The following is a 15,632-nucleotide window of genomic DNA, read 5'->3' as shown; positions in this document are numbered from 1 at the left end:
GTCAGTATTTTTTCTCAGGAGTGGGAGCTAAAACCAGGTGAGGAACAATCAGAGAAAAGGTATAATAGAAATAAGTCACCAATTCTGCATTTATCACCCACTCCTGGTTCTGGTTCCCACTCCTGAGAAAAAATACTGACCGAATACTGATAGTGGGGCTGTGGCCTAACACAAACCAAATATCCATGTGAAAAAGATCACAGCATGCACCGGTCTCTTGTGTGTCGGATAACGCTCACCTATTTGAAGTGTGAGTGCAAAAAAAAAATTGTATCACATATGAATCATCTGTATGGCATCAGATTTCTACAGATATATTTCCATTACAATCATAGGAAACTGTATTTGTTCTTGTACAATTTATTTACTTCTGATATATAAAAATGGAAGTGCATTGAGCTGTAGGTTGGATTGCTGCTAAAAAGGAAAAAAAACTCTCTAAATCTTCTAACTTACCGAGTGTGACCGGAGCATAAGTGCAAACGGAAGTAAGCCTGTGACTTGTTTTTCAGTGAATAGGTAATTAGGAATCCTGCAGAAAATACCTGTGTGAATTGCTGTGAGTTGCTGAACTGTGAACTGCTGAGTGCTTTTCTACCTGTTAGGTTTTATTGCGCTTTTTAAAACCTATTTTCTCTCTACAGTTTTACAGTCTCTTATTTACTACCTGTGTATTTAAGGGTTAGCTACATTGCACTTAAATCCTGAGTTGTAGCTATACTCACAAGGGGTTAATTAAGGCTGAGGGGTCATAATTAAGGGTTTATAAGGGGCAGCTGTTGGGGCTTCCAGTCCTTTGGAAGTGCATTGAGCTGTAGGTTGGATTGCTGCTAAAGGGAGGGGATAAAAAAAAAAAAAGCGCTTTAAGTCTTATTGCTTAGCGAGTGTGAATGGAGCGTAAGTGCAAACAGACGTAAGTGTGTGACTAGTTTTTTTTAGTGACTTTGCATTCAGGGAGTTTGAAAGGGAGGACTTTTGGCTGAATTACTGTCTGAATTTTATTAATTCTTTACATTTCTTTAGTTAACATTCTGTCTATTGCAATCCCCATTAGGAAATGAGCTCCATTATTGACAATGCTATCCAGTGTACATCTTGCCACATGTATGCATTCCTTGAACAGCCGGTCGAGGTTGCTTACTGCTGCGCGAGATGTGTGCACGTTGTGCGTTTGGAAGCCCAGGTACTGGATCTAAATGAGCAGCTGGCAACACTGAGATCCATAGAAAATATGGAAAGGAGTCTGCTGCTCACTGAGCAGCTGCTCACTGGGGTAGATGTGGGGGAGGGTGGTAGTAGGGACAGTGAGGCAGCTAGCTGGGTGACAGTTAGAAGGGGTGGTAGAGGGAAGAGTGCCAGGGAGGCTAGTCTTGATCTGGCACACTCCAATAAGTTTGCAAATTTGGCAGATGAGGGCGGTGTCGGTACAGGGGTAGCACTGCTGCAGCAAGGCATGTCCTCTGAAAGCCGGAGGAGTGTCATCTCCAGTAAGGGGGGAAATAGGAGAGCAGGGCAGGCCAGGCAGGTGCTGGTAGTGGAAGACTCAATTATTAGGGGAACAGATAGGGCAATCTGTCACAAAGACAGGGATCGTCGAACAGTGTGTTGCCTACCTGGCGCTCGAGTCCTGCACATCGCTGATCGGGTTGACAGATTACTGGGAGGGGCTGGTGAGGACCCGGCGGTCATGGTGCACATTGGCACAAATGACAAAGTTAGAGGTAGGTGGAAGGTCCTTAAAGATGATTCAGGGAATTAGGCTTCAAGCTGAAAGCAAGGACCTCCAAGGTGGTATTCTCTGAAATACTGCCTGTGCCATGCCAGAGAGGCAACGGGAAGGAGGGGTTTGGGTTCCTGGAGAACTGGGCCGACTTCTCAGTTGGCTACAGGTTCTACGCGAAGGTCGGCTGCACCTCAATGGGGAGGGTGCAGCTGTGCTTGGGAGAAAATGGCTAGAAGGTTGAAGGAGTGTGTAAACTAGGGATTTGGGGGGTATTCATTTTAAAGGTGGGGAAGATAGTGCCGATAGTGACCTGGGCACAAATAAAGAAATTGGGGGTGTGGTTAGAACAGTCAATATAGTAAGAAGGAATAGAGGTACAGAGATACATAAAATGCATGTACACTAATGCCAGAAGCCTCACCAACAAAATGGAGGAATTAGAATTAATTTTGCTGGAAAATAATTGACATGGTGGGGATATCTGAGACATGGCTGGACGAGAGCCATGACTGGGCAGTTAATTTACAGGGCTATACCCATCTTGCGGGAGAATATATGTGAATCTAATGAAAATGTAGAGTCCCTGTGGGTGGAGATAAGGGGAGGGGGAAAAAATAATAAATTACTGATAGGGGTTTGTTAGAAGTCTCCAAAAATAATGGAAGCAGCGCAGAATATCCCCATAAAGGAAATAGATGAAGCAGCGACTCAAGGAGAAGTCATTATTATGGGGGACTTCAACTACCCTGAAATACATTAGGGGACAGAAACCTGTAGTTCAAGCAAAGGTAATAGGTTTTTGACAACTATGAGACAATTACCTTTCACAACTGGTTCAGAACCCAACAAGAAGGGAGGGCACTGCTAGACCTAATATTAACCAACAGGCCAGACCGCATATCAAATATAAGAGTTGGTGGTCACTTGGGTAATGATGATCACAAAATAATAAGCTTTCTTGTAACCTTTAATAAGATGTGTAGTAGAGGGGTTACAAGGACACTAAACTTCAGGAAAGTAAATTTCCAACGGTTGAGAAATGTTCTTAGTGCAATAAACTGGGACGATATCCTGAGATATAAAAATACACAAAGCAAATGGGAGACATTTATTAGCATCCTGAATAGGACCTGTGCACAATATATACCCTATGGGAATAAATATGCTAGAAATAGGAGGAAACCACTATGGCTAAATAGAGCTGTAAGGGGCGCAATAAGTGACAAAAAGAAAGCATTTAAAGAAATAAAGCAAGTAGGTAGTGATGAGGCATTAAATAAATATTGAAAATTAAATTCTGTAAAAACCAAATCAAGGCAGCAAAGATTGAGACAGAGAGACTGATTGCCAGAGAAAGTAAAAATAATCCCAAAATATTCTTTAACTACATAAATAGTAAAAACAAAAAAATTATAGTGTTGGCCCCCTTAAAAATAGTCTGGGTGAAATGGTGGATGAAGAAAAAGCCAATATGCTAAATGATTTTTTTTCAACCGTATTTACACAACAAAATCACATGACCGAAAACATAATCAGTGATAACAACAAAAATTCTCCATTAAATGTCACTTGCTTAACCCAGCAGGAAGTACGACGGCATCTAAAAATCACTAAATTTGACAAATACCCGTGCCCGGATGGGATACACCCGCGAGTACTGCAGGAATTAAGTAACGTCATAGATAGACCATTATTTTTAATCATTAACCCCTTAAGCCCCGCGGGTGGTTTGCACGTTAATGACCGGGCCAATTTTTACAATTCTGACCACTGTCACTTTATGAGGTAATTGCTCTCGAACGCTTCAACGGATCCCCCTGATTCTGAGATTGTTTTTTCGTGACATATTGTACTTCATGATTGTGGAAAAATTTGTTCGATATCACTTGCGTTTATTTGTGAAAAAAACGGAAATTTGGTGAAAATTTTGAAAATTTTGCAATTTTCAAAATTTGAATTTTTAAGCCCTGAAATCAGAGCGATATGTCACACAAAAGAGTTAATAAATAACATTTCCCACATGTCTACTTTACATCAGCACAATTTTGGAACCAAAATTTTTTTTTGTTAGGGAGCTATAAGGGTTAAAAGTTGACCAGCGATTTCTCATTTTTCCAACAAAATTTACAAAACCATTTTTTTAGGGACCACATCACATTTGAAGTCACTTTGAGAGGTCTTTATGACAGAAAATACCCAAAAGTGACACCATTCTAAAAACTGCACCCCTCAAGGTGCTCAAAACCACATTCAAGAACTTTATTAACCCTTCAGGTGCTTCACAGGAATTTTTTGAATGTGGAAGAAAAAAATGAACATTTAACTTTTTTCACAAAAATGTTACTTTAGACCCAATTTTTTTTATTTTCACAGGGGTAACAAGAAAAAATGGACCCCAAAATTTGTTGTGCAATTTCCCCTGGGCACGCAGATACCCAATATTTGGGGAAAAAATACTGTTTGGGCGCACGGCAGGGCTCGGAAGGGAAGGAGCGCTATTTGACTTTTTGATTGTAAAATTTGCTTGAATAATTAGCGGACGCCATGTTGTGTTTGGAGAGCCCATGTGTGCCCAAACTTTGGAGCTCCCCCACAAGTGACCCCATTTTGGAAACTAGACCCCCCAAGGCACCTTTCTAGATGCATAGTGAGCACTTGGAACCCCCAGGTGCTTCACAAATTGATTCGTAACAATGAAAAAGTGAAAAAAAAAAACACTTTTTCATTTTTATGAATCAATTTGTGAAGCACCTGAGTGTTCCAAGTGCTCACAATGCATCTAGATAGGTGCCTTGGGGGGTCTAGTTTCCAAAATGGGGTCACTTGTGGGGGAGCTCCAATGTTTGGGCACACAGCGGCTCTCCAAACGCAACATGGTGTCGCTAACAATTTGAGCCGATTTTCCGTTAAATTTGTTAGAGGACACCATGTTGCATTTAGAGAGTCCCTGTGTGCCCAAACATTGGAGCTCCCCCACAAGTGACCCCATTTTGGAAACTAGACCCCCCAAGGCACCTATCTAGATGCATAGTGAGCACTTGGAACCCCCAGGTGCTTCACAAATTGATTCGTAACAATGAAAAAGTGAAAAAAAAAACACTTTTTCATTTTTATGAATCAATTTGTGAATCACCTGGGGGTTCCAAAATCGACTTCGATCGCAGCATCGCGGGGGTTAATGTGCTGGGAGCGGTGCGTGACCGCTCCCTGCACATAGTACCGGGTGTCAGCTGTGACAATCAGCTGACACCCGGCGGCGATCGCGCCCGCACAGCCTGTGTGCGGGCGCGATCGCGATGACGTACTAATACGGGTCTGGCTCTTAAGTCCCAGGGCACAGACGCGTATTAGTACGTCAGATGTTATTAAGGGGTTAAAGATTCCATAATAACAGGGTCTGTACCACATGACTGGCGTATAGCAAATGTGGTGCCATTATTCAAAAAGGGGACAAAAACTGAACTTGGAAATTATAGGCCAGTAAGCTTAACCTCTACTGTGGGTAAAATCCTGGAGGGTTTCCTAAGAGATGCTATACTAGAGTATCTGAAGAAGAATAACCTCATGACCCAATATCAACATGGGTTTACGAGGGACCGTTCCTGTCAAACTCATCTGATCAGCTTTTATGAAGAGGCAAGTTCTGGACTGGACCAAGGAAATGCAGTGGATGTTGTGTATATGGACTTTTCAAAAGCTTTTGATACGGTTCCACACAAAAGGTTGATACATAAAATGAGAACAATGGGGATAGGGGAAAATATATGTAAGTGGGTCAAGAACTGGCTCAATGATAGGAAACATAGGGTGGTTATTAATGGAACACACTCAGACTTTGTCTCAGTTAAGAGTGGGGTACCACAGGGGTCAGTATTGGGCCCCCTTCTTTTTAACATATTAATGACCTTGTAGGGGGCATACAGAGTAGTATTTCAATATTTGCAGATGACACTAAACTCTGCAGGGTAATCAATACAGAGGAGGACAATTTTATATTACAGGAGGATCTATGTAAACTAGAAGCTTGGGCTGATAAATGGCAAATGAGCTTTAATGGGGATAAATGTAAGGTAATGCACTTGAGCAGAGGGAATAAAATGTATAATTATATGCTTAATTGTAAAACACTGGGCAAAACTGTAACTGAAAAAGACCTGGGTGTATTGGTGGACGACAAGCTCACGTTTGGTGGCCAGTGTCAGGCAGCTGCTGCAAAGGCAAATAAAATAATGGGATGCATTAAAAGAGGCATAGATGCTCATGAGGAGAACATAATTTTACCTCTATGCAAGTCACTAGTGCGACCACACTTAGAATACTGTGTACAGTTCTGGTCTCCGGTGTATAAGACATAGCTGAACTAGAGAGGGTGCAGAGAAGAGCGACCAAGGTTATTAGAGGGCTGCGGGGTCTGCAATACCAAGACAGGTTATTACACTTGGGGTTATTTACTGTGGAAAAAAGAAGGCTTAGTGGTGATCTTATTACTATGTACAAGTATATGAGGGGACAGTACAAAGACCTTTCTACTGATCTTTTAATTCTGAGGCCAGAGACTGGGACAAGGGGGCATCTTCTACGTCTGGAGGAAAGAAGGTTTAATCATAATCACAGACGCGGATTCTTTACTGTAAGAGCAGTGAGACTATGGAACTCTCTGCCGCATGATGTTGTAATGAGTGATTCACTACTAAAATTTAAGAAGGGCATGGATGCCTTTCTTGAAAAGTATAATATTACAGGTTATATATACTAGATTCCTTGATAGGGCGTTGATCCAGGGAACTAGTCTGATTGTCGTATGGAGTCAGGAAGGAATTTTTTTCGCCAATGTGGAGCTTAGTGTTTGCCACATGGGTTTTTTTTTGCCTTCCTCTGGATCAACATGTTAGGCTATGGGTTGAACTAGATGGACTTAGTTTTTAAGGTTGAAGGAAGACTATGTTCCTATGACAATACAGATGATAAAAATAGTCTGTTTTTCTGGATGAAAATCATATGTTTTTTTTATACGCTCGTGTAAACGTAATCATATAATCACCTGCTGTTTATAAAGCGATAAAATTAATTTGTGCAGAATTAAGGAGGCGGTCCAAAATCGAAGATGACCTTCACACTAAATGTCTATTTAACTCAATCCAATCACTTTTCTAGTACAGTTCAATTGAAAATTCCCTACTGTTTCCTCTCTACTCTAACTTCCTGTTTGTTTTTTTACTTCCAGTGACGTTTCGTTGAGAATTCCGGTGCGTTTCCAGTGTGATACTCACATGGTACGTCATTGGGGGCACAGAATGCGATCACTGTCAGCAGCTTTCCCCACATTTAAATGAAGTGTCATCAGTGACCCCTGTTTCGGAGGCTCGGTTAGTCCCTGCTTGCTACGTGGTGTCCTTACAATTTCCACTGACAGTGTACTTTCTTGCTGGCTCGTCACTTATCTTTAGAGCCAGCAAGGGAGTGCACTGTCACTGTGCATTCAAAGGAATATAGCGCAGAGAGCTCATAATGCGGTTATAAATTATGACGTATGTACAGCATCAGTAGAGCAGGGACCAGCCCAGCCCCTGTAACAGACATAATTGATGCCGCTTCATTTCAGGGAGGGGGCAGAAGCTGCTGTAGTGACCGGAGCTTTTACAACTTGATGACGTCCTGTTTGAGTATTCCAAACAAAATGCCATTTGGAGGTTTAAAAAATAAGTAAATAAAAATACTGGAAGCCAGACAGTAGAGGGTATATTGGGGAATTTTCAATTGAAGTATATTAGAAAATGAGATTAGAAAATTACATTAATTAGATAGACGTTTAGTATGAAATTCACCTTTAGTTTCTGACCACCCCTTTAAGTTCAGCTGATTGGTTTGGCCCTTCACAGCAGTGCCAGTTTCTCACGTGGCCCCTTGGGAAAATTAACTGCCCACCCCTGGAATACTAGAAAAGACTTCTGCTCTATTAACCCATGTGGCACTTTAAATAGGGTCAGAGACATATGAATAATTCCCTCTGACCTCTGACTTATGAACCAATAGTAACCTTAGGAGAGTGAATATATACAGTGCATTGTGAAAATATTTGGCCCCCTTGAACTTTTCTACCTTTTGCCACATTTCTGGCTTCAAACATAAAGATATAAAATTCTAATTTCTTGGGAAGAATCAACAACAAGTGGGACACAATCGTTAAGTGGAACGAAATTTATTGGATATTTTAATCTTTTTTTAACAAATTAAAAACTGAAAAGTGGGGCGTGCAATATTAGACGCATCCAAGTCACCCACACATTGTTCCCCTTTGCGCTTCTGCGCAGGCACACTTCTCTCTCCCCTGCCGCATGCGGCTTCGCTCTTTTGACCTTTCCCGGCGCTTGTGCCCTGCAGTACTTTGCTCTGCCCTCGGTAGGACAGAAAAAAGTATGCCTGCGCAGAAATGCAAAGGGGAACACTGTGGATAACGAAGGATGAGTCATACACAAAGCACAGAAGGAGGACAGCATCGCAAGAAGAGAGGAGGCATCGGACTAAGAACAGCGACCGACGCCCATCGGACTGGACCACCCCATAGGGGGAGTATAATATATGGTCTTTTTTTTTTGCCTTGCAGGGCAAATTGGAGTCATGTGCAGCATTGTAGAATCCTGTATCATGGGGCTGAAGGTTATATCTGAATTAACTATTGACAGGTTCCCGTCAATGCCTGAGTTTTTTCTTTCTCTGATCTCAAAGGAATCAGCTTGATGATCTCAATTGGGATTTTGAGCTCCCCAAATGTTGGCCACATAAATGAAGGTTCTTGTTGCCATTATTTTTAACTTTGTTTTTACTTGTAAAATTCAGAATTTTTCAGATTTCTTATTTCGCTGGTATTTGGAAAAAGGAAAACGTGGAAAGCTTTTATCACAACCAGTTTCTCAGCACGGACAGTTGGCTGATTTCTTACGAGCTCACGAACACCTTAGCTGGTTACATGAAATCAATAGTCAAGATTTTGAAAAGGTGATCTTAGTTTTGTGTTAGTACAGTACATTGATCTAATAGAATGTATGCCAATTTCTAGGAACTAGATGTAAATTCTCTGTAGTGAAGCAAGTCTCCTCCTCATCCTTAATCATTTTCTAGCTTTATAAACTTTTGGTTTGTTATTCTTCATATACAATACAAAAACTGTAGTTCCAAATCCTTCATCGCTTTTATTCTTTAATATCATAGGTATGTTTTAGTCAGACTTGCAACAGCTGACTGTATTGCTAAAGCTCAGGAATCTGTGTTCTTCCATGTTAGCATGTTAGAGCTCATTCACAAGTCAGTTTTTTCACATGATAGTTCACATGTCCGATTTTTTTTCCCCCACGTATAAAACTAACCAATGCAAGTCTATTGGTCTATGAAAAAAATCAGACAGCATTCAGATGCCATCCATGTTCTGTCTGTTTTTTACTGACTGATGGGAGAAACTTAGAAACCTCCCATCGTTCATTTTTTTTCATCCTAGAAAAACTGGTGAAACTCCGACCAAACTGATGGTAAAAACTGACACACTGAACAAACTGATGTGACTGTTTGTTGCTGTTTTTTTTTATAGGAAATCTGTCAGTAGAATAAACTTTCCTAAGCCATCTATATAGGCATGCAGGTAATAGAAAGCTGAGTAAAGTGGAACCTTGATATCTGCGATCCGATATCTTCTTCCAGAGAAACCAATGTTCATATATGCAAATAATTTGGTAAGACCTATGGGTCGGGCACTGATTTGCATGAGAATCAGTTTCCAAAGGTTATTTTATATGTATGGGGTTGTTACCAGTGTGGGCCAAGTAATTATTTAACACTTAGCTCTCATAATCACACAAGCCCTGCAGTGAGATTAGCGCCAGCACAGTAAAGCAGAGGTGAAGTTTGTCTCATTGCAAAAAAAAATCATTTGCAGCTGCAGTTCTTACAGTACTTTTGCTTCTATTTCAGAGGCCGACAGTGTTTAGAAAGGGCAATACAGTAGAGCTGACAGTTCTGTTAGAAGAGAACTGCGAATGTGTTAGTTTGGTTTGTAATGCGACAAGGTTCAACTCTGCTGTACTGTTAATTATAATTAGGTACAACTCTGCAGCAGAGCTACCAGCACTATTGTAATGTGAGTCAGTTCGCTTCTGCTGTACTGTTTTTCCTCTTCTGTACTGTTAGTTGTGATCTCACTGCAGAGCTTTGTGTGATTTATGAGAGCAGAGTGTCAGCCATTATATGTCTCACACTGATAACACTCCTTTTTATTTAGAATAAGCCCTGGAGACTGATTCTCATGTAAGAAAAATGTGGATTTCTCTGGAATAAGACATCAGATTTCACATTTTATTCAGCTTCCTATGACTACATGTGCATATAGACTGCTTAGGAGGGGTGATCCTACTGACAGGTTCCCTTTAGGATCTGTGCACATGTTGCAGATTTGGTTAATTTTTCATTTTTTTTCTGCGCAGATTTGTGACAACCTGATGCCAGCAAAGTGAAAGAGAAACCTGAAGTGTCATGCACACGTTGAGTATTTTTGACCTGCAGATTTGGTGCAGAAAATAATCTGCAGCATGTCAATTCTCTGTGCATTTTTGACTGTGTTGCCAAAAAAAATTGTTTTTGCTGCTGTTTTTTTCCTGCCAAGAGATGCAGAAATGGTGCAGAAATTTTACTCAACTTGTGCACATACCCTTAATGCAAGAAATCTTGAATACTTAATACTGAGCATTTTTGGTAGCCATAACATGTGCTTAGCTAATCACACACTTTGGCTGTAATTCTAATATATCAATTATCAATAGCCTAATTGTTTACAAATTATTTCTTTTTATTTTGGTCATGTAATGCAAGCTTGGTTTTTTGTTTGTTGCCTTTCCTTTGTCTTGACTTTGTCTCCTTATTGCAGGCTCATAGAACGCTGAAAACTCTGTCAAATATGGAATCTCGATACTTCTGCAAAAAGAAAACACTGTTGGGCTTGAGTAAATTGGCTGCATTAGCATCGGATTTTCATGAAGATGTACTGCAGGATAAAATTGAAGGTATACTTTTTATTTACTTTTTTTAATGCTCCATTTTGTAAATGCAAACCTGTCCATATGTATGCATAATTGAAATGACTGTGTGAAATCATATTTTGTATGGAATAAGTCCACTTCATCAACATGGTCCTCCCAGAAAAGAAGGAAATCTCAGTGCAGTTAACATAATTTAAGACTCTGATTACAGGAGGAAGTACAACATTGTACCTTTTGGCTGTGTGCGCATGATCAGGATTTGAAGCAGAAATTTCCTGAGCGTTTCTGCATCTTGGATACAAATTGGCTGAATGTGTCCTTGAGTTAGGCTATGTGCCCACGATGCAGAAATGCTACATATTTTTTCCGCTTCTCCCTGGCAGGAAAAACGCATGCAGTTTTTACATGCTTTTTTCCTGCCAGGTAGAAGCGTTTGTCAAGCGTTTTTGCATGCATTTCTGATTTTAGCATCACTTGGAAAAGTGCTTGACAACTTGGTCACACTATATAAATCCATGCAACCGGCATGGATTAATATAGTGTGACCAAGTAATAGTTAAAAAAAAAAAAGAATAATGATGGTAAAAAGTAAAAAAAAGATTATACTCCCCTTCCTATGTCCTCCCGGTGTTTTCTCTGCTGCGTCCGGTGTCTTGGGCGGCTCGCGGTGGTGTGAAAGACCTGCGGTGACGTCATTGAGTCATGTGACAGGTCACATGACTCAATGACGTCATGGCAGGTCCTTCACAACACTTCGATCCATAGAGCAGACCAGACGAAGGGGAGAAAACACCGGGAGGACATCAGAAGGTAAGTATAATCTTTATTTTTTATTTTAAATTCCTTTATTTTACAGGTACTATGGTACCCGGGTCTGGATGAGAGTCTCCTCTCCTCCAGACCTCGGTACCATCCGCACATTGAACCGTGTGATATCCGCATGTGCAGATGTAGTCATGCGGATGTCACGCAGTCCAATGCAAGTCAATGGCGGCGATTACGCTGCGTGTCCGCAAAATTAATGGACATGCTGCTTATTTTTCCGCAATGATAATCCGCAGCGGAAATTTCCGTAGCATGTGCACAGCACGGTGTTCTAATGCCACACTTTTGTTGTCGATACATGTAAATTCATTGCATATAATGACATTTCAATCGGTCTAAATCTGCAGCGGGGACTAGCGTGTCCACTACAGAAATTGACGTGCTGCGGTGAATTTGGATACCTGGCCACGGTCAGGAGCAGCTTCAGGTTTGACGCTGCATGTCTATACAGCGCCAAACCCGCAGCGTCCAGATTTTACAGAATAGTAGATGGGATCTCTAGAAATCCCATGTCCACTATTCGTGCGTCTGAAGCTGCAGATCTCATTTGGACACTGAAATGCGGCGTGTCTTTCAGGACCGCAGCATGTCAAATTCTCTTGCGGAGTCGCTAGTCTCTGCAACAAAAATTTGACCTAGGAACTATTGAATGCAGTAAATCTGCATGGTTCAGTGGACACATGTGGATTTACCTGCGTTCAATTGAATGAAATGTTTTGGACGCAACAAAAAATATGCGTCCAAAGCGCTGCTATGTCCGGATCGTGGGTACAGAGCCTAAATTAAAAAAATAAATAAATAAAATAAATGGCATGGGCTCCCACATCATTTTTAGAACCAGCAGAGGGAAAGCCGACCGCTGGGGGCTGATATTAGTAGCCGGGGATGGGGTCATTAGCCAACAATGTTCCCTGACTATTAATATCAGCCCACAGCTGTTTGGTTAGCCTTTACTGGCTACATTGCAGGGTACCCCTGAAAAAAAATTGATGTGGGGTCCCCCTATAAAATCTAACCCGCAAAGGCTCAACTAGACAGCCGCCGGCTGACATTAATAGCCAGGGAAGGGGCCATGGATACTAGCCCCCTTTGCGGCTTTTAATATCACCCCTCAGCAGTCCCAGAAATGGCACATCCATAAGATGCGCCAAACCTGGTGCTTAGCCTCGCTCTTCCTATTGCCCTGTTGTGGTGGGTTTGGGGTTCACGTCAGCCTTGTATTGGCGGCTGACGTGAAGCCCAGGTTAGTAATGGAGGGAGTCTATAAGACGCCCCTATTACTAACCGCATAGTAAAGTTGTCGGCACTTTTTCAATAAATACACGGCCAGAATAAAGTATTTTAATGAAATAAAAAACACATGGTATTTAAAAATGTTTTATTTTACCAAGTCCTTGAAGCCCTCGATCTTCTGAAAAAAAGTAAAGAAAAAAAACAACAACCATATCCCTCACCTGTCCGCCGTCACGACACAGTCCACAATTACTGCTGATTGTCCCTCGACAGTCGGTGTCACTTCTACAGCAGTGGCATCAGCCATCACTGATGTCACTGCTGTAGAAGCCAACAAAGTATACTGACAGGGGTGTAAAATCACTCCTGTGAGTGTGCATTGCTGCAGGAGGTCGCTAAGGTTCATTAGCTGAAGATCAGCTGATCAGCCTCGGTGAGCTAACCACCATGGGAGCATTCTTGTCCTGACAGTACAGTACCTGCAGTGACATGAGTGCTCAGCTGATCGGTCACGTGACGCCAGGAGGAGATGATCGCCACCGGGGACCACGACGACACCTGGGGCTGCCGAACAGGTGAGTATAAAGGTTTTTCTTTTTTCTTTGTTCTTTTTTTTTTCTACTACTGCAGGCTTGGCAGAGCAGACTACTGCTCCTCCCAGTCACGCCATTCTCTCTGTTATCAGCAGGAGCGGCGGTCGGATGAGAGGGAGTAGTAGTCTTTCCGCATCATTTGCCCGAAAATGATACCGATAAAAACGTCAACTTGTCCTGCAAAAAAACAAGCAGTCACATGACTGTCGGCCGAAATATGGAAAAATTATAGCTCTCAAAATATGGCGATGCAAAAACTAGTCTTTACAAAAAAATGCGTCTTTTAGTGTGTGACAACTGTCAATCATAAAAACCCAATATGTATCTGGCATCGCTGTAATTGCACCGACCCAAAAATAACGCTGTCTAATCACTTATACCACACGAGGAACGGCGTAAAAAAATAAACTTTAGGGTTGGGGTTGGGACTAGGGTTCAGGTTGGGATTTTTTCAGAAATAAAGAAAAAAAATGACGATATGGCGACTAGTGAGCGCAAGTACTTGCTACTTGAGTTTGCGTCGGGTGCTTGGGTATGCGCAGAGTATGGCGGGTGCTCGAGTGATATGCTCGAGTCTCCGCCCCAAATGTTTTGCAGCTGTTATACAGCCAAAAAAAACCTTGCGGGAATTGCCTGCCATGCACAAGCGATCCCCGCATGTTTTTTTTGGGTGTCTAATAAAAAAAAAACATGCGGGGCAGGGACTCGAGCATGTCACCTGAGCACCCCCGATACTTGGTGCATACCCTAGTACCTGATGCATACTCAAATAGCGAGCACTTGCACTCAAGACTAATGACAACTTATTCAATATGATGACCTAATGTTATCAAATTCTGTGTCGTACCTCTGGGCTCAAAATGTTCACTATACCCCTTGATAAAATCCATGAGGGGTGTAGTTTCCAAAATGGGGTCACTTGTGGGGGGAGGGTGGGGTGGTTTCCACTATTTAGGCACATCAGGGACTCCCCAAACGCAACCTGTTACCCTTGTGAAAATGCAAAATTGGGGGCTGAAAAACATTTTTGTTGAAAAAATGTGAAAATGTTAGTTTTACGGTTCAATGTTATAAACTTCTGTGAAGCACTTGGGGGTTCAGGGTGCTCACCACACATCTAGATAAGTTTCCTAAGGAGTCTAGTTTACAAAATGGTGTCACTTGTGGGGGGTTTTCACTGTTTAGGCACGTCAGGGGCTTCCAAACGCAACATGGCGTCCGCTAATTATTCAAACAAATTTTACATTCAAAAAGTCAAATGGCGCTCCTTCCCTTCAGAGCCCTGCCGTGCGCCCAAACAGTGGTTTTTCCTCACACATGGGGTATCTGTGTGCTCCGGGGAAATTGCACAAATTTTGGGGTCCATTTTTTCCTGTTACCCGTGCGAAAATAAAAAAATTTGGGTCTAAAGTAACATTTTTGTGAAAAAAGTTAAATGTTCATTGTTTTCTTCCACATTCCAAAAATTCCTGTGAAGCACCTGAAGGGTTAATAAAGTTCTTGAATGTGGTTTAGAGCACCTTGAGGGGTGCAGTTTTTAGAATGGTGTCACTTTTGGGTATTTCTGTCTTAAAGACCCCTCAAAGTCACATCAAATGGTTTTGTAAATTTTGTTGTTAAAATGAGAAATCGCTGGTCAACTTTTAACCCTTATAGCTCCCTACTTAATTTTTTTTTTTTTGTTCCAAAATTGTGCTGATGTAAAGTAGACATGTGGGAAATGTTATTTATTAACTATTTTGTGTGACATATCTCTCTAAGTTAAGGGCATAAAAATAAAAATTTTGAAAATTGCAAAATTTTCGCCAAATTTCCGATTTTTTTCACAAATAAACGCAAGTGATATCGAAGATATTTTACCACAATCATGAAGTACAATACGTCACGAAAAAACAATCTCAGAATCAGGGGAATCCGTTGAAGCGTTCGAGGCATTACATCATAAAGTGACAGTGGTCAGAATTGTAAAAATTGGCCTGGTCATTAACGTGCAAACCACCCTCGGGGGTTAAGGGGTTAAACATTTTATAAAAAAATATATAAAAGTTTAAATCCCTGCCTTTTTTTACCTAAAAAATAAAAATGGCAAAATGTAAAAAATAAAAATTATTCAGCAAGTATGTTAATTGAATGAATTAATAAAATGTATTGAATTGGCTGTTTTGGACTCAGCAATTCCTCACCACAAAATGCAATAAAAAGCGATCAAAATGTCCTATTTAGCCCATAATGGTA

General features: G+C 41.3%; 1 protein-coding gene and 1 long non-coding RNA gene across 2 annotated transcripts in view; one reads left to right on the top strand and one right to left on the bottom strand.

Moving 5' to 3' along the window:
- LOC141257239 (uncharacterized) overlaps nucleotides 1-15,632 on the bottom strand; it is a 128,883-nt gene that overhangs the window by 25,244 nt on the left and 88,007 nt on the right. The window lies entirely within an intron of this gene.
- Nucleotides 1-15,632, top strand: part of NUP133 (nucleoporin 133) — a 326,459-nt gene that overhangs the window by 223,405 nt on the left and 87,422 nt on the right. Inside the window, exons 20-21 of the mRNA XM_073671535.1 lie at nucleotides 8,561-8,719; nucleotides 10,635-10,770. Of these exons, the coding sequence (XP_073527636.1) occupies nucleotides 8,561-8,719; nucleotides 10,635-10,770 (295 nt within the window). The remainder of the gene's footprint in view (nucleotides 1-8,560; nucleotides 8,720-10,634; nucleotides 10,771-15,632) is intronic.

This window comes from Phyllobates terribilis, unplaced genomic scaffold (genome assembly GCF_046119375.1).
Source record: "Phyllobates terribilis strain yellow unplaced genomic scaffold, ASM4611937v1 Scaffold_3__8_contigs__length_932513732, whole genome shotgun sequence".
Taxonomy (NCBI): Eukaryota; Metazoa; Chordata; class Amphibia; order Anura; family Dendrobatidae; genus Phyllobates; species Phyllobates terribilis.
Note: the sequence above shows the minus strand (reverse complement) of the source record. Positions and strands in the feature narration are given on the sequence as shown.